The sequence below is a fragment of the Zalophus californianus genome, chromosome 3 (assembly GCF_009762305.2).
Source record: "Zalophus californianus isolate mZalCal1 chromosome 3, mZalCal1.pri.v2, whole genome shotgun sequence".
Classification (NCBI taxonomy): Eukaryota; Metazoa; Chordata; class Mammalia; order Carnivora; family Otariidae; genus Zalophus; species Zalophus californianus.
Genome location: NC_045597.1, coordinates 146,558,805 through 146,582,413, shown reverse-complemented (window position 1 = coordinate 146,582,413; position 23,609 = coordinate 146,558,805). Strand labels below are relative to the sequence as shown.

Below are 23,609 nucleotides of genomic sequence, written 5' to 3'. Positions count from 1 at the left end.
CACAATAGCTGCCTACACAACAGACGCCTACTAGATATTTTTGAATAAATGCACATATCCTATAACTTAACTCACATAAAGCACTTTATATTTGGTTTTAATACAAAATAAATAAAATTATCAGTATTTTCTGAAAACAACTCAATAGCTAATTACTAAAATTTATGCATTATTAAAATTGACATAAAAATGAAAATAAAAGTTTGATATATCCCAAAGCGTATATAATATGAATCACTTTCAATAAATAGAATGGAATTCTATCAAAGGAGTTAAGAAAGTTTTTCATTCAACATTTTATAAAATTTAAAGTATTATACTAATATTTAGTGCAAAATTGAGGTTCCTACTGGTGCAGAGCATTTATCTCAATAGGCTCCATTTTTCCAGGTCTGGATATAGTGCTCTCAGCACATTGTAAGGTTCAAATTTGACTTAATCTTTGATGATTATTCAAACAGAATTTTAAAAGAATACCATCAGAAAACTATAAATTAATGCTGTGAGGAAAGATGTACTTCACGACAAAAGGAAGACTGTCTATCTCATGACATACTGTAAAGATGCAAATAATGAAAAACAGCCTAAAGCTATTAATACCATACTTATTTCCAGATCTGCCAATATCATTGCACTCTATCAATACAATTGACATGTGAGAAACAGGCTAGCATAGTGGATATGAACTCTGGCTCTGGAGACAAATTACCTGAATTTGAATGACACTTATAAGTTAGACATAATCAGATTACCTTCCAAATAGGGTTGCTCTAAAGATAAAATGTGTTAATTCAAACAAAATGCTTAGAAATGTGTCTAAAACATAGTATGTTCATATTGATGCTTAATTGCAAAACTACAGGGGACATCATACATGTGATGTTTCAAAATGTTCAAGCCAAAAACAAATTAAATCCATCATTAATTATAATTATAATTATATTATAATATTATATATTGTTATAAATATAATTATAATTATATTGTCTTTGGCTATAACACTTTTCAATTCATTTGATTCTTTTCCCTTATACTAATTCAGTCTCTGAATTTGTTTGACAGCACATCCTATTAACAAAAGACTTTCAAGCTAATATGCCAATACGTACATGCATTTCTATATAGCATGAACTATTATAAAACATTTTAAAATGAGATAATCACAAATATAATGATAATTTTTAATATTTCTACTTGTTACCTATAAAGCATGTTGCACACTTTCTGGCATATTGCGTGCACCCTAATTTGGAGACCACTCCATTAGGCAATACATTCTAGAAGCAAAGTCTTTGTTGCCTTCCATTATTTTAATAGTGCCTAGTACAGAATCTGACACATAGAGGTAATCAATAAATATGTTACAGGAATATAGAAATAAATGAATATATGTATCTCAGAGCAGATATATACTTTCTCAAGGATCGTACATAATTAGCCAGAAACTAAGTCTTAGTTAATTAGACAGAATAATTAGGCAGGAACTAAATCTTCAGATTCTAAATCCAATGCTCTTTCACTTGTCCATCTAGAAATATAGACCAAAGTATGCAAATATGTGTACATATGTAATTATTAATGTAAATATTGATAATGGGAAATAACTTGTTACTGGGACTAATATGCAAGTTTATAAGTTATTTTACTAGAAAATTTTCAGGATTTTAAATTTCGATCCTAAGTACCTAAATATCTTTTTTTTAATCTGACACTTGTTAAAAGTAGGGGAACAAGTATTTTATCTGGAAAATAACTTTTCTAAATGATTATATATAAAAAAATTAGACATGGAAAATGTGTTTGGGGAAACAAAATTTCAAGAGTGTTTTATAGGGGCACCTGGGTGGCTCAGTCGTTAAGCGTCTGTCTTCGACTCAGGTCGTGATCCCAGGGTCCTGGGATCGAGCCCCGCATCGGGCTCCCTGCTCCGCGGGAAGCCTGCTTCTCCCTCTCCCACTCCCCCTGCTTGCTGTGTACCTGCTCTCGCTGTCTCTCTGTCAAATAAATAAAATCTTTAAAAAAAAAAAGAGTGTTTTATATGTGTATGTATGATATTTTCTTTCTAGTTTTCTGAAATACCAAATTGACAGAAATTAATAGCAATCAGTTTTTATACTTTCTATGTCATTAACTGTCTATCTCTAAATCTATTTATCTACCGACTTATGTGCCAATCATCTATTAATTAATCTTGGTAATAAGAAATATATATATAAATATACAATTTATATATATTAAATATATAAAAAATAAAATCATTAAAGATTCGAATATTCAATTGTGAAATATTAAACATTTACTACAGTTGAAGATAACAGTCTACCTGTTTTTAGATTCTGAAATGATAAAAATATCAGTAGGCTGTTCATGTTTTTAGCCGATGATATTGATCAGGTAATAACATTTTTACCCTACCAATAATTATAACACTTCTCTGCAGAATGTCCATTACATCTCTGAAGTTATTTCCTATTTTTTGTCTGCAATTTGAAAGTCTCTTTTCCTTCGTCTCCACTGACTGTGTTATTACAGTCTCCTTGCAGATGACTTTCAACAGGCTCTAGAAGAAGAGGTGTGATTCCACATCCTGATGACTAAGCAACCACCAGAGGAGAAAGGGAAAATCATCAGATAATATTACTATCCTGCTTAATTCATATTTGGTGAATAAATACATGAATTCATTTTGCCAATTTTTAATGAGAGATAATTGCTAAAATAAAAAATCAGATCACTTAGCTTCCTATCTACTGTCAAAAATATAACTTTATTTTTTACTGGTTGTTCTTCTGGTGAAAATCATTGCTTACCCCTTTCTCCCTTTTGTGAATCAATTTGCAAAACTAGAAGATTTTTAGCAGAAAACAAAGCAAAGTATTTTATTTCACATTTGGGGGAATCTCTGCCACACAATTTGTTCCTTTTAACTTGTATTAAAGAGAGTTAATGAACTACAGTTTTATTGTGTGCAGCATTTGGCACACAAAACAGGTATGAAGGATTGATAGACAACAGAGCAACAAGTTATGTTAAACGTGATTACTCTCTATTTTTGAAATGATTTCATACAAACTATCTTTAATAGTTTGTATTTTTAAGTTAGTGGAATAAGTATTCACTATTGATTCTCTGACAAACCTATTAATCATGTGATATGAAATTAAAACTTACAAAAGGAAAAATATGTATTTCCCTGCGAATACTTGTACACTTATTTTTGGAAATATATATTTGAATTCTAGTTAAGTATATTTTTATTATATATAGACTTAATCATGAACTGTTTTAAGGGTAGCATGTAAAATATGACTTTTGCAAATAATATATAAAACTTGAATTGTATAATTAACTAACCTCTTAGTTATTCTTCTTTGTAAAATGGAAGTGCTTAAAGCATTATTATAAAATTCACATAATTAACTAACTTATTATGGTTGTGACTAAAACACAACTCAAGACAACATTAGGCTTAACTACTCACAGCTTTTATAATCTCTAGCAAGAACCCTAGATTCTCTTCAGTTTTCCCTAAGTAAAATGTAGATAATATGGTAACTGCCTGATTAAACATCATATTATTTTTGTATTATGAATACATATTCATATAAAAGTATGAAATTAGAAGAAATGCAATGTAGGGGTATGCTATTATCTTGTGAGTCTCCAGTCTAAGGATATTTATTATCACATTTATTCTTAGCCATACAGTTTTCGTTTCTAGCTCCTGTTTTGCAATAAATTATGTTGCCTTTATTCTCTACTTCAAAAACTTACCATAATATTTTCTTAGCATAAAGACAACCTTAATCCTTAAAAATGTTCCTATTCCCGGGGTGCCAGGGTGGCTCAGATGGTTAAGTGTCTGCTTTCAGCTCAGGGCATGATCTCAGGGTCCTGGGATGGATCCCTGTATCAGGCTCCCAGCTCAGCAAGGAGACTGCTTCTCCCTCTCCCTCTGCCTCTGCTCATATTCTCTCTCTCTCTCTATCTCTTTATCTCTCTCTCTGTCACATGAATTAAAAAAAAAAAATGTTTCTATTCCCTCCAGATATCCCAGAAGCTTGTAACTTCATTTAGACCTTTTATCTTGATTGTATGTACACACACACACACACACACACACACACACACACACACACACACACAAACAGAATTTAGTCTTGGGCCAAACTGATGAGTGTAGAGTTAGTAGGAATCTCCTTACAAGTAACACCAAAGGGCCGCTCAAAGCCTCCTTTCTGTTCACACATTATAAGGTGCTTTTCTCATCACCCCACTCATCCCTCATTCCATCCCTGCTGTCCTTGCAGCACAGCCAGCAATTAGGAGTAAATAAATTTAGAAGCACCAGCATCTTACCAAAAAATATATTAAAAGGCTTCAGATATTTTCATTTTCTTGTATTCTCCCTGAAAATAATCTTCTGAGAAAGATGGGAGGATAACCTACACATTATGAACTGTCTAGAGCTGAAAGCCAACCCTTTACAAATGTGTGCTGCAAAGCCCTGTGATTAGAAAATGGATAGTTTCTCTTATCTTATTCCTATAAATGAAAAACCCAACAATATATCCTAGAAAATGATGGTGTTCTTTCAGCTATAAATGACTTGCAAATAACTCATTATCTGCTTTAGTTGGAGAACTTTCATTACTCTTAATGGTTACCAAACAGAAGATTGCCAACATTAGGAGTGACAAAAGCTGGAGGAAAAAAATTGCAAAGTGAATTGAAAGTACTAGAAAAATATCTCAAGCTCTGAATTTTACTAAAATCATATATTTTGCTACATAATTGTTTTTTTCTACCTTGGTGCAATATAAAGTATGTATAAAATATGCCACTTAACTCATTTGATCTAATTAGCTTCTGTCCAGTTACCTATATGAAAAAAAAACGTGAAAATGTCATTGAATACTTTATTGATAAGCACACAAGTAGGCAATAATGCAAAATTTAATTAAGTATCCAGACTTCAGTACCAAAAGTAGGAAAACTATTAGACAAATGAAATTAAAAAATTATTCTTGAGAAGGAAACCATGATATTTGGAGGAAATATTTAAAGATTTATATACAGATTTCCTAATTCTATATACCTGAGCATAGTCATCCATATTTTATAGAATATGAGAATGGATGCAGTTCATTATTTGTATCCTATGTTAAACAAAATGGAATGTACATGGACATATGTATATTAAGTCTTAGCACTTAGGCTCAGACTCCGAGATCTCTGAGAAGAGCATTCCTATCTATTCTCTACAGTGTCCACATGACAGCTATGAATTAAAACAACATAGATAACCTTGAATAAGTTCCAAAAACTAAGGTTTCTTATTTGTAAAATAGCAATTATAACTACCAGATGAAAGAGTTGCTGAAATAATCAAATGAGATGTTATACCTAAGTTTTAGCCTTGGACCTAACACAGATTAAGTGCTCAGTAATTGAAAATGTAATTAAATGAATTGGTTCACTCATAGGATTTGAAAATATAGTTTGAAAATATGATTTAAGGATGCCTGGGTGGCTCAGTCGGTTGGGCATCCGACTCTTGATTTCTGCTGGGGTCATGATCTCAGGGTGGTGGGATCAAGCCCCACCCCACTCGCCTGTATGCCTGTGTGTACTCTCTCTCTCAGATAAATAAGTAAATAAGTAAAATCTAAAAAAAAAAATATATGATTTAGATAAGAATAATCAAAGACATGCAGATGATTTATCAAATTTTATTAAATGACTGATTCAACCACATAATTATTATAGAATTAATTCTGATGGGATCATAATCACCTTGTAAATAAAAATTCTAAACAATGATAAAAGATAATCCCATATATGTAAATATGACTTCAGAATACCTGCACAAAAAAATTTTTTTCTATGTTTCAAGTTTTTATTTAAATTACAGTTAATTAACATATAGTGTAATATTGCTTTCAGGAGTAGAATTTAGTGATTCATTACTTAGATATAAACACCCAGTACCTGCACAAATTTTTAAAGTAAGTTAAAATAATAATTTTAATCCCAGAGGGTAATTGTGATATATCACATGATTTAATAAGAATATAATTAGCATATATGATTTTATTTGTAAATCTAGGCTATCATTGTTAAAGCTTCTATATACTTTTAAAAGTACCTACTGTCAACCTACATTTCATAAAGCTATTCACCTTTTTATCTTTTATGTTGTAAATTACTTGATGTTTATCTATTAGCTCAAACATTTGCTTTGTTGTTTAATACAATGACTAAAGAAAATAGCATACATTGAAAATTATTAAATACTATAAAGTGCACTATTATCTCTAATTTCTTCATGAATTAATATATTGAAAGCATGGTTGAGAAGGATATTAACTATGTTAACTAAATTATCTCATAAGGCTAAGCCTAGAACTCTATTTTTTGCTGCTTATAACATGAAGTCTTACATTTTCATTGGTTCTGTAGATGTTAGACTTTATTAAATTTTAAGATTATGTCCTTTATATTCTAACTAAACTTTTCCTAATTTTATTTTTCCTTACAATGAATGAATGCATTTCTGCCAACTTTCTAAAGGATTTTTTGGGGGCGAGGAGGATGAGAAGTGTTGGGCAGAGAACCAAAGAAAGAAAGATTACTGGGTCTTATTGCTCATGTCAAATATGAGTATGCAACATCCAAGTGTCCTTCTGGAACAAATTCGCTGAAACCAAGCTAGATGTATTTTATCCTAGAACAGTGAGAGTCATCCGGGAGCTCTTAGGAAAGCTAGATTACTGAGCCCTACCCATAGATATTAAGTGAAGCCCAGCATGCTATATTTTCTAAATCTTCAGGTGATAATTATGAAATTAATTGAGTTTGAAATCTGTATACCAGAGAACATTTTTCCTGCATAGAATAAACTAGATAATCCACTCATTGGTTATACACAGATGCTAAATGTTATGATCAATTTCCTGACTTATTTTTCATGGGACCTCCTAAATCACCTAAACTCAATATTATTCCTTTGGCATCTCTCATGCCTTCTTTAAGATATCAATAATGACAAAAATAACAATAGCTTTGATTCTGTGCCAGACACTGAAGTAGCGAATTCCCTTATGTTATTTACTCCTTACAATAATCCTGTTCACAGGTACCCATCTTAAAGCATTTGAGCAGTAATTACATATTATTTACATAATGTGTTTAAAATAACATCTGGCATATAGCAGGGACCAAATGAATTGCAATTTTTTATTTATAGATAAAAAACAGAAACTGGGCGCCTGGGTGGCTCAGATGGTTAAGCGTCTGCCTTCGGCTCAGGTCACGATCCCAGGGTCCTAGGATTGAGTCCCACATTGGGCTCCCTGCTCCTTGGGAGCCTGCTTCTCCCTCTGCTTCTCTCTCTCTCTCTCTCTGTCTCTCATGATAAATAAATAAATAAATAAATAAATAAATAAATAAATAAATAAAATCTTAAAAAAAAAAAAAAAACAGAAACTAAGAGAGGATAAATGGTTGGCCCAGGTTACACGGCCAGAATTCAAACCTAAGTCTAGTTGCAGAGCCTGAGCACCTTTCACCATAGAAAATTAGGAAGGGGAATGATGAGAAGCAAAGGAGGGAGCAGAACCCTGTCAAAAACTCTAGATATAAAACCCAGCAAAATACTCATGTCCTTGAAAAAAAAATTGCCAATTCCACAGTTGTCCTAATTCTAGTCAGTTTTCTCAGCTAAAAATAACTAAAATTAACTCATTAAATGAAGCATAAAATACACTTATTGGAAGAGTGTTAGGTAGCTGACAGATTCAAAGGTGACCTTGTTGAATGAGGCTTGTTGAGGAACCAAAACTGGCAATGCTTGGGCAAAATTCTGCACTAAAATAGTCAGCTTGGAACAATGCAGCTGGCTCGTCAGCCCCAGGAACTTTCCACTGACAAGGCTTGGCTCATACATGACCATTGGACGTTCACGGTGGCCCCTTCTCCTCTTCACTCTACTGAGGCTGCCTCAGATGACCTCCAAGTGGCCCTGTGCCTTTGCATCATCCTGCCTCTGAATATCCCTTCTTCCATCATGCAGTTAAATTCAGACTGCCAAAAGGTGGGGAAAAGATAACTATCTTCCTGTCATCATTGGATATCACAGGGCTTAGTGTTTGGTTGAAAAAATAGCCATGTATTATATTAATGACCTCACCCGTGCATAGCATTCTTGCAGGAATCTACAAATCCTAAAATAATGCAGAACTTCAGGTAGGACAGAGAATGGGAAATCTTTTCAGACTGATTCCTGTCACTGTGGAGGTTCCTGTATTTAATGGATGCTCATATACATTATCATCCAGAGAGTGAAAGGCGGTACCATTATTAAGCATTCCAGGACAACAACCTTAACTGGGATTATCCCAGGCAAACCTGGATGTACCATCATCCAATTATTTAAACTGATATACCTTTGTATATTAGCTTACGTTCTTAACTGCCTAAGAATAATCTTTCTTTCCCATTCTTTCTCCTCCCTCCCTTCCTTGCTCCCTCCTCCATTTCTCCCTCCCTTCTCTCTATTTATTTTTAATCCTCAGGATTGTGTTCATCCAGTGGAAACTTGGCCATTGAGTTACTTCAGATTTCCGAGAATATTAGCACTGTTATTTTCAGACATCTGATATTATAACCAGGGGCTCAGGTTGGGGGGAGGTAGAGTTCTTAATCACTTTTTAAATAAATAATTTTTTGATTTCTGGATCTGGCCAAAACTGTTAGTAAAACACTTCCTGAGAAACAAACATGCAGTCAGGCTGAAATTGGAATAACAATAACCTCTCTGCTTTTCTAGGCTATGGTGGGGGTGTAGCAAGAGGGGGGTTAAGAGAAAGGGAGAGAGAGAATGATGTTGCTATGTGTGTGCATGTCTATTTTGCCTGTGTCCATGAATAGATATCATACTTATTTTATGTAGGGTGCTGAGAGAAAAGAGAAAAGAATCTCTCACATAACCTATAGTTTCAATAGTTGATAGGATTTTTAATGAGTCAAAATAGTTGGCATGTTTAGTGCCTGGAAGGTAAATAATTACTGATTACAGCATATGTGAATTGAATTGATACAGTATTTTAATTAGAGTGATTTAACATTATAAATAAACGATATCCTTGGTTTCCAATTTTTTCCCAATTTTTTTCTTACATCATCAAATTATGTTTAGAACTATGTTAGGCACTGTAAAAGAGGAGCAAATTGTTTTCTTCTTATTATTATTACTACTACTATTATTTACTTCAAAACCCTATACCATGGAATGATATGGTAATAGATTGTCTTAATGTGGCTCTCCAGTACAGCAATATGCAATATGCTAAATCTGAAATTTTATTAGTATCATTCTAACTGAAAAATAGCCTCCTGAGTTTTTGAGTAGCAGCATGTATCATAGTATCAACTCCTTTAAGTCCTGATCCATAAAAAGTGTATCTGTCATGTTGCATCAATAATTTCACAGTGATTAGTAACAAATAGAACAGTGTGTGTTTATGCAATCTGCACATTTTCTCTAAGAAATGTAATCCCAATTTGTATGGAGGAAATTCCATTAAATTTTAATAAAACTGGGAAATTTGAGTCTCAGACATTTTTCAACTATTTTTCTGTAATGTGAGCTATGGCAATCATGTAATAGAGTTTTATTTCACAATTTATTCTTTATTTCATGTTTTAGCTATCCTTGTGTTAACAAATAACAGTCATCACAGTCCGTCTTTATTTTGCTTAATAATGTAGTCCATGCAAATGTACATCAAATTTTAATTATAAATTAACTATGTCAGTAAAATAAATTAGGCATTAAGATTCATAAAACTACTTGGTTGAAGATACTTAGAAGACCCTGGAACCATCAACTTCAGTAATGAAAATGGACACAATTACAGCCAAGAATGATAGTCTAGTAAGGTGTACTTGGACACCAACTCCGTGTCAGTTCCATTTTGCTATATACATCACATGTCACTAAGGCAAAAAATAATTACATGGTGAAATATACAAATAAAGTATACAGCAAATACATCTTAGGTATGTCGTATGTCCATAATGACGGGTCAGTGAAACTTTAAAGTGACTTTTAACTAATAAAACTGTAATAACTACATTTGACAAATCTATTAATCCATGATTATTTACTATAGCTGTCTATGTAAGAGCAAGACGAAATGTTATGCCGCCCCCTAGTGTAAGTATTAATTTTGTAACATCGGAACAGCAGTGATCCAAGACCTTGCAAGGGAATCAGAGCTATGGAAATCATTATCGAAGAGAGTTAAAAGAAATCCTAAGTTTTCCTACAGAGCCAGCTTCCTAGGAGTACAGGATATAGTTCCATGAACTTTATGAGTCAAAAGGATGGCTGATATCTGAAGATTTTCATAAGATTTTAATTTATCTCCTAGAATATTCAAGGCCCAACCCATACTTAAGGAAGGAGACTTTGTGAATCTTGGGATGGGAATAAGTGTACAAGAGATGTCATGAGCAAACCGAGAAAATAAGGAAATACTGATATTGTTCAATACCAAAGTGTCCAAATTATGTATATTTATATATTGAATTGAATGAGTGAGATTCTAATAAAGATCTGAATGTTCCAGTATGAAATATTGTCGACAGCTACCAACATTTATTTAAAGTTTATTATGTGTCAAACCTGTGTGAATTACTTTTCATTAGATCAGCAACATGTTTTCTAGGTAGGTATTTTTATCCACCCCATTAAACATAATATAATTGATAGAAAGGTGAACTTGACCAAGGCCATAAAGCCAGTGACTAGTTGTGGTAGACTTCTCTGGTATCATCAATTATCTCTTTTTCTTACTAACATAACACTGATTTTATTGGGATTAGTGGTGTGCCCAGTTTAATTAATTGTGTTTTTAAAAAATCATGTTTTCATCCTTCCCACACTTAATAGTGGTTCTGTGGCACAGCTACATCAAAAGAGAGGTAAGCAAACACTGCTGGGTAAGACTTCTTAAAAAAAAGAACATTCAACCTTTTGTCCTTCCTCCTTTACTCATTGTTGCTCTAGATGAGAATGTAGATGTGATGGCTGGAACAGTAACCACTTTAGAACTGTAGAAAAAATACAAATAAAATCAAAGCCTTTTGTCTTTGACCTTATTAAGCCACTTAATGTCAAAAAAGATCTACTTGCATATTTCTATTATATAAAAAATTAAAAGAAAAATATTTAGGTACAGAGCTGATATTTGGGGTTTGGTTACAAACAGCTCCACTCACGACATCCTGATACCAAGGTATAACCAGAATTTGAGCTCAAATACATCTGGTTATAAAGTGGTTGTGCTTTCAATCTATTTAAATATGACAGTGAGTATTTTGATGAAGACATGCTAAACTGGATGTAAGGCATAATCCTGGAGTGAAAGCAGCTATTCTCTTCCCTAGCATAAAGGTACTTTGTCTCATTTCAGTAAGGACAGGTGATATCAAGTTTTGAAAGGTAACCTTACAATATTTCCACTGACATTCCCTTGGAGGCTACTGGACTATGTCACTTGAAATGTTTTTATTAAATAAAGAGAGAATCCATATTTTATCCCATCTTTCTGTCCTTGACCAGTTGTAGGAAAAATAATTCAGTACAAATTTCTCCTCATTAAACCCATTCCTTCTCTGCAACTGGTCTTACTCCTTTCCCAATAATTTATTACCCAAAACTCTCCTGCTTTCCATAATCCATCTAAGGTGCTTGACAACTCCTGAGCTCCAGACCCGTTCCAAAGTCTCTCCAAATTTGCTCGCACTACATCGAATTCTATAGGTGTTTCCTACCTGAAGGACACAAACAAGGCAATTTGGATGGGTTAACCTTTGAATTATTGTTAATACTTTAAGTATTTTTATTTATTCTTATTATTTTCTTAAGTTCTGAGAGAGAGAGTGTGAGCAGGGGTGGGGGGTGGGGAGAGCTAGAGGGAGAGGGAGAGAGAGAATCCTAAGCAGTCTCCACACTCAGTGCAGAGCTTGAAGTGGGGCTCTATCTCACCACCCTGAAATCACGACCTGAGCCGAAACCGAGAGCTGGATGCTTAACTGACTGAGCTGACCAGGCGCCCCTGAATTATTGTTAATACTTTAAATCTCCAGTGGCTGAATATGGGAGGAAATCTATGCAGTAGGACTAACCATGCCCCTCTGCCATAACAGTTCAGCAGGGATCAGGAAAAGCTCTGAGGCTCAGAGGAGGGCCATGCATAACTCAATCTCACAGAAGGAGTCAAAGGTGAGCCTAAGAACTCTGAGTGCTCTCCACGGAACCCGTACCTCTCTGTCAGCCTCCAACATCCCACTGCTGCCACGACCTGCACTGGGATTATCAAAACCAATTTTATCCTACCCTCTATCCTCAATGGCATCAGTTACACAAGAAGCTCAGAATTTCTAAATTCTTCATTCTCTGGACTTTAATCTCCATGTGATTCAGGTATGTCCTCTTTTATGATACAATTCTCTGTATTTCCACATGTCCTAAAACACTTGGACTATGCCTTCTGGAACTCTGAAATGTCTAATATCAATAAAATCTCTATAGCTTTAGACTTTGCATTGAAGTTTCTCTTCACCTTTTTGTTCCAACTGAACTGTCTCTCTTGGAAAAATTCCCCTGTATCTCTCTCAAGAGATGGGTAGATGTTTTATCTCCCCAAATCCTCACATTAATGTGCCAGTGCAGGACACATGTCTTCCTTGTTTCACCTTGATAATTATTGACCATTCTCCCTCCCTCCTTCACCCCGAAAAGTCCCCAGCTTTGGATCTCATTTCCTTGAAATCATCCTCACTGATGGCCTTGCCTCCTGCCTATTCACAACCATCCATTCACTTGTCATATCTGAGAAAGAAAAAAGCAGTCCTTGGGAACTGTCACCAAGGAGCTTATCTGGATCTAAGAGTAAAGTGCGGTTTTCTCTTATCAAACACAAAGAGTTTCACAGCCCACTAACATCAGACAAGGTCGTCTATGAGCGTGATGGAACAGAAAAAAAAACAAGACCACTCAGCAATCATCTTTGAGGACAGACAAACACAAAAATGCTGTTTTTGTTACCAGACATCCCCATCTGCCAGCCAACATGAGCAAAAAGTGCCTTTTTTTTTTTTTTAAACAACTACAGATTTACCCCCACTCTATTCTTGGCCTGCTAGATAAGAAGTACTGAGATAACCAACCATTGAACTGGCCCATCTTTCTCATGGTATCCAGAATAAAAGAGTGGTTTTATTCATAAAATCACTTTACCCAATCTCAAATCCTATAAAATGAGTCCTTATTCCCACTTCATGAGATGCACCACGGTTCCCTATGGTGTGCAGTTTACCTTGTTCCAACAAGTACCAGTGTGTCCAACTTGGTTCAGCTAGAGTTGTGTTTCAGTTGTTTTTGGCTGGTGGGCATTGACAACACTCTGTATATTTCTATGGAAACATTTTTGTTTTGTAAAACTTAAGTCCTTCATTTTACATAGCCACCCTTTAAAGACTATTTTCTTAAATTTAAACTACCAAATTATACACTCTTGATATTGCTTAAAATATTTTCTCATTTGAAGAGAGCCTGACTTTCTGATAGCATGTGTGACTATCTCTTGGAGCTGAACAGATAAGAATAGTATATTTTACATAGTTATAAAAGTTTTTGTGGGGAGGTCAGAGGATTGATGGAGGAGAGATTGCAATCCAGGCAAAGATTTAAAATAAAGTTATAATTTTTTTTATAAAGTAACAGAAACATTCCACAATAAGGTCAAGCAATTTTAAGCTATAGAGTTTAATAATATCAAGTTCACCTATTTCCAATTAAGTCTGAATACGATTTATAGTTCAAATATTGAGTCACCTTATTATAAAAAAGATACAATAAACTGATCTTCAGTATATCAGTCAGGGTTCTCCAGATAAACAGAACTATTAGGAGAGATAGAGAGATAGACAGATGATGGATAGATTAGATAGATAGACAGATAGATAGATTTATATGTTAGGGAATTAGGAATTGACTATGTGATTGTGGGTTTGTGGGGCATCTGTAGAACAGGTCAGGAGGCTGGAAATTCAAGGCAGGATTTGATGCCACAGTCTTGAGACAGACTTTCTTCTTCTCCAGGAAACCTCAGTTTTTGCTCTAAAAGCCCTTCATTTTATTGCATGAGACCCATACACATTGGTTTAGGGTAAACTCTCCTATTTAAAGTCAGTGGCTTGTAAACATTGACCACATCTACAAGATACCTTCGCAGAAACAAGACTAGTGTTTGATTAAAATATGGGCTACTATGCTGGTTGACAACAAAAAGCTAGCTATGAAACACAGCAAAGCTCATTTTTCTAAAGTTATTTAAGAAAAAAATGTTTTCTCTTAATTTGAATATGGCATTGTCAGCATAAGCCTTGAATTCATTTAAGGTTCTTACATCTAGAAAAGTATGTAACTTTCCTCTAATGGTGTCACACCATTATGAAAGAGTCCAGAGTACTACATCAGGTAACAGATTTTGTTTACTTTGACAACTAGGATTAAGTTTTAATTATTTATTATCCATTTTATCTTATACTGTGATAAAAAGTGTACTATAATACATTTATAAAATTAATGAAGGCACCTGAGTGGCTCAGTCGTTAAGCGTCTGCCTTCGGCTCAGGTCATGATCCCAGGGTCCTGGGATCGAGCCCCACATCGGCCTCCCTCCTCAGGGGGAAACCTGCTTCTCTCTCTCCCACTCCGCCTGCTTGTGTTCCCTCTCTCGCTATGTTTCTGTCAAATAAATAAATAAAATCTTTAAAAAAAATTAATGAAAACTTGCTGGTTGAAAACACCATCATAATATAGTATATGTGGTAAACATTTCCTCAGAGCCAAAGAATAATTTAGAATGAAATAGATCAAATGGTTTCAGCTACAATTTTTAGAAAGAAAAATTAAGAGAATTATATTTCTTATTTTTGTAGTTAGCAATATAAAAAGTGATATACAAAATTTCTTCATGAATATTGGCTGCAGTACACCATAGATTAAAACTGCTATCTTTCTTGTTCTGGAAGGTCACTCAAACTCCTAATACACAGCCATTACCTAAAATAGTAATATCTCAGTTAAACAGGGTCACTGGAGGAAATTATTTCAACACTGAATTATCATTACAATAATAAAATATTATTTCCCCTGTGCATAATACTTTCAAAACTATTTTCCAAATATGTTACATTAACTAAACATGTTTATTAAAAGTATAAATTAAAGAATAAAATTATATTCGACATTAATTTTTAAAAAGACCCAAACCAAGAAATTAGCAAAAATACCTGTAGCCTGAGCAAAAGTTTGCAATTTTAAAATGTATCACCCTCAAATCACACACTTCTTTATTATGATAGTATTCCTAGAGTTATGATCTAGAGAATACTTTTAAGCACTTCAACCAAAATATGGGAAACGGATACCATAAAAATATGAATACGCCAAAACTTTTTTGAAGACTATTGTCCATCGAAAAGTTGGTACAATGAAGGGCACATGCAGAATGGTGAAAATGTTTCTGTCTCCCTATATGTAAAATTTGGTTCACAGACTTTAAGGTGGGAAATTCAAGTACCTTCATTGGTCAAGAAGGTAAGGTAAATAAGTGCAAAACCTAAATAATCATAAAGAACAGTGTAAACAGCAGCAAACTGCAAAGCGCGTTCTTCTTTGAATGGTGTTTAAAGCCAAATATTTTAAAACACAGTGCACACTAAACAAACTACTTCTGCAGCCCTGAATTTGACCCTAAATGCAACCATATGAAGCCTTGGACTAGGTGGTCCCCAAAGCTCTTGCTGATCTGTGTTTTCAGTAAAAATGTAATTACAGTCATCAATAACCTGGTGAGGAACTAGAAGTGATGACAAGATATCCCATCACTATTTGAATTTCAGCTATCAAAAATAATTCAATTAATATTTAACGCACTAACCAAGGTATGTCGGCATTATGGGTATTGCTTGACAACATTTACCTTAAAATAGTGCTTATATTTTTTAGTAGGTCATACCATCAATAATTCAATTATAAGTTATTTTCCTTACTTGAAAAATGTGTTAATATTAATATCCTCAAGGAAGGTTAAGGGTATTAATCTAACAATGATAATTTTTCATCAGCACTAATTTAACAACTGGTCTCTTTAGTCTTATGCACAATCTTAAATATGCCACATAAATGGGTTTCAATGAGTGGAGAAACCTTTTAAATTACATTCTCTAGGAGATATAGAAATGTGCAAGGAAATGACATGAATAATAATGTTATATTAGATGATGATAATTAGAACAAAAGACCATATATTTCAAAGACTCTTAACTTTAGTGAGTTCCTGTATACACAGAGGAAAAAATCCAGAACTTTTTCATTCTTTTCAAAAAGAATACATATGAAAACTTCCTGAGTGACAAGAAACCTGCAAACATGTCAAAATATGTGAATAATTTTTCAGCACATTCAAAAATGAACAGGAGTGTACATGAAAACATCTTAATGAATAATATTTGACACATAACACCTAGCACAGAGCTTGTAGTGCCTAAAATAGTGCTTTACAATTGCAGCATCTCAATAAATCTAAATGAACTACATAACAAGTATGTTGAAAACTGATTAATAAATTAATACTTCTTTTCTTGCCAACTCTAGAACTTAATATATTGGAAAAGGAGGGCAGCCTACAGAAACAGGGCTTAGGCCAGACAGAAATTATTGATGTTTGCCAATTGGAAGAGGAAACTTAAAATATATTTGAATTCAAATTATTCTGTGAATCTATTTCTCCGCACCTGAAGGCAAGTGGAAAAATAGAGTGCCTTCATAAAATAGATAACACCAACACCATATCTTTAATCAGTGTGGATAGTAACACACCAGTTCCTATGGAATCCCTAATTTAGTATCTAAATTATAAAAGAAATATGTCTGGAATTAGGAAATTGGCATTATAATATTGACTTACTGTATGACCTCAAAATCATCACTCATTTTTTTTTTAATTACATAGTCAGTAAAATAGACTTAATACTCTTATGAGACATAAAAATGCTGACTAACAAAATGTAATGAACAAATTAATGATTTTTAAAGTTCCAAATGCCATATTAAAAGTGATCAAGTGTATTTTTAAATTATGTATTAAATATATAAGTATTTTATATTAAAAGTTTTTAAATATATAATTAGGGCAAAGAAATTTTGCGGCTCAATTGACAAAACATACGTATAACAAAATGTCCGTATCCAATAAACAATTTTATACATAATGGTTATATCTAAGAGATAATCTAAGGGAAAGAATGAGACTATATGGATGGTAAACTTTATTCATTGCCACTAAACCATATAACTTATTAAGACATATTCTGGAGCAGTCATAAAATATTAGCTTATCTCTTATTCCATGGACATAAAGCTATATCACAGATATGATACTATTATAACAGAAATCATGACAAGTAGAGTGACCTTTCTCTTTGTTTGTAAGACACTGCAAAATGAAGATTTGTATATTTTCAGTTAAAATTGTCAAGAGGAATTATTTAAAAGTTCAGAAATAAGGTCAAGATTAACAACAAGCTTAATCTTTAAGTATCTTTTTAAATTGTATGTGTGAGGGACATAATATGATCTATGGAAAGACTGTACAGTTTGATAATCTCCTCAGTATAAGTAGCAGGATTACATTCTGGATTTTAGGGCTAAAGCAATTAATCAATGTCACTGAAGCCTGAGGTAACTTTATTCTATAAGTAACTTCTAATTCATGAAAGAATACTATATTACCAGTTACAGGCTATCTTAAATTATTCAGTAATTTTTCAAAGATTATAAATCTTTAAAAATAACTAAAAAAATGGTCAGAATATCCATTAGTTATCCAGTAACTGAAAATAATTGGAATTTCTTCGGAAAAATCAAAATACTTTTTCCCTGAATGGTTTTAAGTTGTGCTTTCCTGAAATAAGAAAAAACACTTGAAATATTGTTAAAATTCTTTCAACTTAATATACATATCAAAATGCAAAAATGTGATTATGTTTTTAAAGGCAAAATTCAAAATATGTCAAAATCAAAGACAAAAAAGTAAAAAGAGTCATAATTTTTACCTTATTAAAATGAGATTAAAGAGTAATAACCACAAATTCTCACTTGAAAATGTTCAAAATGTAGTGTATGTACATTTTTAAGATAGTATTAGTGTTTCTTAAGTTTCCTAATTCTGAGAAGTTTCAGGTTCACTTTCTGATTTTAGCTTATAGTACATTTTAGCTTATACTAAAGTTTCAAAGTATCCTATGTTTTTTGAAGAATACATTATTAGGTAAGTCTAGATAGTTATTTAACTAAAAACACTGATGAATATGCTTAGATTTCTTCTGCTATACATAAAGACAGGCATAACTCTCACCCTCCTTAATAAAAAAATAATCAAAAGACATATAGAGAATAAACATATGACATATATTACCTTGTAAAGTAATAGTTTCAAATACAGCTGGACCGTATATGAAAATCTATGTAATTTTACTCAGTGTAAATCTCTTACACAGGAAATACAAACTTGGGCAGTTTATAAACAAAATCTGGAAGAATAAGCTATTAAGTCCCTGTAAGTTCTTTTACTATAACTAAAAGAAATATGATAAGAGCTATTTCTAACACTTCTTCCTCTAGTTTGTTGCTCCAGCATTTGACCACATTTATATTTATTCATCTCATTTAGTAGCTGCTTTTTAACACACCTTTTAATCCCAAACTTACACTGGCAAATCTAGACTTTAACCTATCTTTTGTCAATATGAGTGATAAAGAATTGATTGACTTCAAACCCACAACAAACAAATCAGCATAAGGAAATGAAACCACTCTTAGAAACCCAAGGTTGATTTAAGAATCAAGATTACCAGAATTTTAACAAGTTCTGGTTTGGCAACTTTTTTTTTTCTTCTATGTACTCTACTATGTTTTTTTTTTTTTTTCTTTTCTTTTACCTACACCGTTATTGTAACTATAGAGATCTTGTTCATTAAGTTTGCCTTTTCCCAGAAGTAAAACTTGATTTAAAAAACAAACCAGTGCATGCTTTCTTCAAATTGAAGAGTCCCCCCGCCAAAATATTTACCTTCCCACACAGCTGAGTTCTTTAAGAAAATAATTACAGCTAAAACAATTTCAGTAATCCCCTTAGCCTTTGCCTATTGCTCTGCATAATACTCCACAAAGAAAGACCACAGAGGAGTATTTTCACTTTCTTTTGTTCAACACCAATCTTATCCACAACAATAAAAGCAACAAACTAACCCTGCTTATTTGCATCTTAAATAAGCGGAGAGGAGGATTCCAATAGATTCAAGGGAGAAAGAAAAAAAAATCAAATGTTTATCAGTGCCAGAATTCAGTTAAAACTTCAGAAGAGAACTTTTCATTTTTAGAAAACATCACAGCACTTGGTAAAAAATTTATGTAGAATCATATTTTAAAATATGGATTAACTGAGTCTGTCCTTAAACTTCTACTCTATCTACTCAAGTTCAGTAATCACTTTGTAAAAAAAAAGGGGGGCTCAGACTTTAGTGATACATATATTTGCATATTACCACCTTACTCTAGCTCTACTCTCTTCGCAGTACTTAACCTTAATAAGCTTTTTCCCTACTTCCTTTTTTTTTTCTTTTTTGAAGTGTACACTTCTCAGGAGTCAGTTCCACAAGGAGGTTTTGTAACTAAGAGGGGATTTGTTAGAAAAAGTAAGAGCTATTACCCTGCACTATCTCAATGCTCAGCACGTCCTCTCCCACCAATCAGGAGTGCTCTTTCGACTAGGATGCTGAAAGATGAAGCTCTGTGGTCCAGTGAGAACCTCCCAGCAACTGCATGGGTTCTATTTGTCTAGCATGCTTCCTAGTGGCTCCGATTGTGACATAATGCTCGCCCTTCACATTTATCTCTAACCTCTTTTGAATGAATAGCTTAAAGTGGGCGACAAGGGGTTCTGGAGTCACTCAGTTAAGCTTAGTCCTGACAACTTCTCACTAGAGAAGTTTGCTGTTGGTCCTTCAGGAGACAGCCAGAACGCGAACTCCTTCCGAGACCATCACTCAATCCCGCCACTTACTCCGCGCCACCAGTCACATGGCTCCCGCTTCCATCGGAGACACCCACATCCTCATTCACCTTCAGCTTCCTAAGCCAAAATATGTTAGAGGGTCACTTGGGGTTAGGGTGCTTTTATTTTCTTTCTTAAAAAAAGGTCTTGTTGACACAATTTGCTTCAAATAAGGAGACATTGTGGTAATCTCCAGCATTAGGGAGTGAGGTGTTGAGAGTCCAGAGCATTGTCGAAGTATCAACCAAAACCATGGATCGCAGTTTCCCTAAAATTACAGCCTTTTTCTACACCTAATTCTCACCCCACGCCCACAAGAAGGATAAATTGATACATTATAAACCAAATTGAAACGCGACACCTCCAACATTTCACAGTAACCTCAATCCTCCAAATGCCCTCTTAGTGAAGGGGAGGGGCAGGAGGAGAAAGAGAGAGAGGGAGAGAGAAAGAGAGAAACAGCAGCTATTACCAGAGTTTTGTTCCCGTTCTTGCTGAGAGGGCCCCGGAAAACTCCCTTGATGTTGCGAAAGTGTCCGTTGCTGAGATGCGTGGAGCTGATGACAATGTAGTAACACTCCATGGGGCAGCCGCCGCCTCCTCCACCGCAGCCGCCGCTTCCATGCACAGCCGCAGCGCGCCGAAGCCCGGGTAGGGTGGGCTAGGGATCCGACGCGAGGGCGAACCGCCGCCTCTCTCAAACGCCTTGGGGAGACAGACTCACTACACCCCTCTGCCGAGCGCGCTGAGGCTCCTCCGCCTCCGCATGCTCTCGGCGCTTTCCCTCTCAGTCTCCGTTTCTTTTCTAATTCGCCTTGGGGCGACGCGCCCCGCGGGAGGATCCCGGGCTGGGAGGGGCCGGCCAGGCAGCAGGACTGAGCGGGAGTCAGTGCAGGCGCGGCGGCCGAGCTGAGCCGGGCAGCGGGAGCCGCCCGAGCGGTAGCGGTAGCGGCGGCGGCGGCGGCGGCGGAGGCAGCAGCAGCATCCCCCGCGCTCGGCGCCCGCACTCGGAGTTGCGGCTGCTGGCAGGCATGAGTGTTATTATAGTGAGCGGCGTTGCCGGTCCATTGCACTGAGCCAATGGCAGGGAGCCACTGGGCTGATACTGAGAGCTGTCAGAGGAGTACATCTGTCACCCGCTGCCTTCCCCCGCCCTCCCCCGCCGCCGCCAGGACCCACGGCCGCGACGGTGCCGGCGCGAGTGGGAGCGCCCAGCGAGCGGGACGCCCCCCGCGCAGCGCCGCGGCCGCGGAGGGCTAGGGACGCGACGGCCACCGCGGGCGGGCGGCAGAGCGACCCGCGACTGAGAAGTGGGAGACTCCTCGAAGGTGGGGGCGGAGGGGAAAATGAAGAGACGGAGATTTCTTGCCTGCCAGTCGGGAGTGGGGGAGGGGGTGAGGGGGGACAAATAAATTAATAATTCAATACCAAAGCCAACCACTTCCAACTGCAGCGTATCCAGGCAGGTGCCAGCAGCTGCTTCTCTCCCGAGATAGTTGCTACCCAGTGGGTTTGGCTTATTTGATTTTATTTGTTTTTAATGTATTTTTAGTATGAGGGTTGGATCCTGTTCAGAATCATAGAGAAAGAAAATGTTCCCCACCCACCACCACCACCACCCATTTGTAGAGATCACCAGTGTTTGTGTCGGTAGTTTGAGAGGTGGGGGCCAGGGCGCGGGGTGGGGGTGGGGGGAGTTGTGGCGATGTGAGTGGAAGTGGATAGAAGGTAAAAACAGGGACTCCTGGTTAATGTGTTCTTGGACCTGGCGTTCCCCTCACCCATCTCCCCTGAGAACCTCGGTTCTTCCTAAATTGCCAAAGCTGAAGGGAAAGGGATGCTTTGCCGCAAAGAAGCTGCCGCCGCGAGCCTGCTTTGCATTTCCCTGTAGTTCTCTTCACACTACAGAGTGGTAGCGAACACAAAGCGTTTGCCCTAGAAGCGACCTGAATGGAAAATCTCCTGCAAAGAAACTAATGGTTTCGTTACGGAAAGTAGGGGATGGGGTCTGCTGCGTTCCCTGAAGACAGACCATCAGGCTGGTTTGTAAGGGGGCAAGGCAACCATCCGCCTGGATGTGCCCCTGCCACCCTCCCTCTCACCCAGTTGATTCTCTCTTTGTGTAAGTTTAACTCCTCTGAGATGGTAGGGTGAGAGCATCACATCAGGTATATATACGACTCATTAGTCCGCACTTAAAAAGATCGATAGCAGGCAGTGGGAGACTGGGAGATGGTGCCTTCAATGGATTTGCTGAAGGCTTTATTTTCCTCTTGCCTTGAATGGCTTAATTGGTTAAAGCAGATTCCAGACATTCTGGTGCTCCTATGTCAGAGCAAACTACACTTTGAAATAACCTGTGTTTATCTATTTGAAGGTCAAGATTTCAAGACATTCCATTCTGGGTATCCCACATATAGGATTTAATATAGCAGTGATTCTGCAAACTACAATATGGTCCTTAAAACGAGTCTGCCAGTTTGATATCACTCTTAGAGGAAAAGAAGAGAAGGGAGAGAAAAAGTGTTTATGAGAGGCAATAATCATGTGAGTAAATTATAACTTACAGGGATAGAAGAGGGGAGTGCTAGATTCATCTAAGGGAAATTCTCCATGTGCCATGCTTCAATTCAAACAAAGAAAAAAAAGTTGATGTGGATTGATCATAGCTCACTATGAAGTGTCACAGTTATTTAGGGGTATTGGCTAAATTTCTCAGATATCCACTTGGGGGAGTCTGGAAGTCTTGGGAGAAATAGAGAGCAATGATTTCTAAAACTTATATACTCTGTGGAACAGATCACCTAATAATTTGCTAGAATTCAGTATGAAAATGATTCTATTAGAAAAAAAATAATTTTCCCCACTAATATCGTGTGGAAATTAAATCCATTTTGGCACCTATCATTAGAGCTATTTTTTATGTATATTTTGAGGATGCAGGCATTCTCTGTACATATCATTTTGGGAACAACTAATGACCTGTATGATTTTCATTACATCTTCTGAAGTTTTGGAAACTCGCAGTTATTAGACGAGATAAAATCTTCACTATTACTGAACCAAACCAAGGAATCTCCTTAGGAAATGGAAGAAGCTTCATACGTGAAAGAATCAGATAGTGTAGTTTTCTTGTGTGTGCAAGTCACAGTTGCCCAAGCTATGTTTTTTGAAATATTATGCTCTCAAAATACTTCTGACAAGATGTTCAGATCTTTATCTACATCATGAAGCTCAATTTCCAGTTCAGGAAACAGGAACATTTATAGGAATTGTCCCATGGAACAAAATATCATCTATATGGAAAGTCATATTGTATTTCTAGTGGCAAAGTTTATATAGTATATATATCATAAATATCACATATATGTGTGTATATATATCTTATGATACATGTATATCATAATAATAAAT

The 23,609-nt window shown here is 35.6% G+C and overlaps 1 protein-coding gene across 1 annotated transcript in view; it reads right to left on the bottom strand.

The window, feature by feature from the left end:
- Window positions 1–21,134, bottom strand: part of ZNF804A (zinc finger protein 804A) — a 281,510-nt gene extending 260,376 nt beyond the window's left edge. Inside the window, exon 1 of the mRNA XM_027590087.2 lies at window positions 20,668–21,134. Within this exon, the coding sequence (XP_027445888.1) occupies window positions 20,668–20,778 (111 nt within the window). The 5' untranslated portion in view covers window positions 20,779–21,134. The remainder of the gene's footprint in view (window positions 1–20,667) is intronic.
- Between the last annotated feature and the right edge of the window lie 2,475 nt (window positions 21,135–23,609).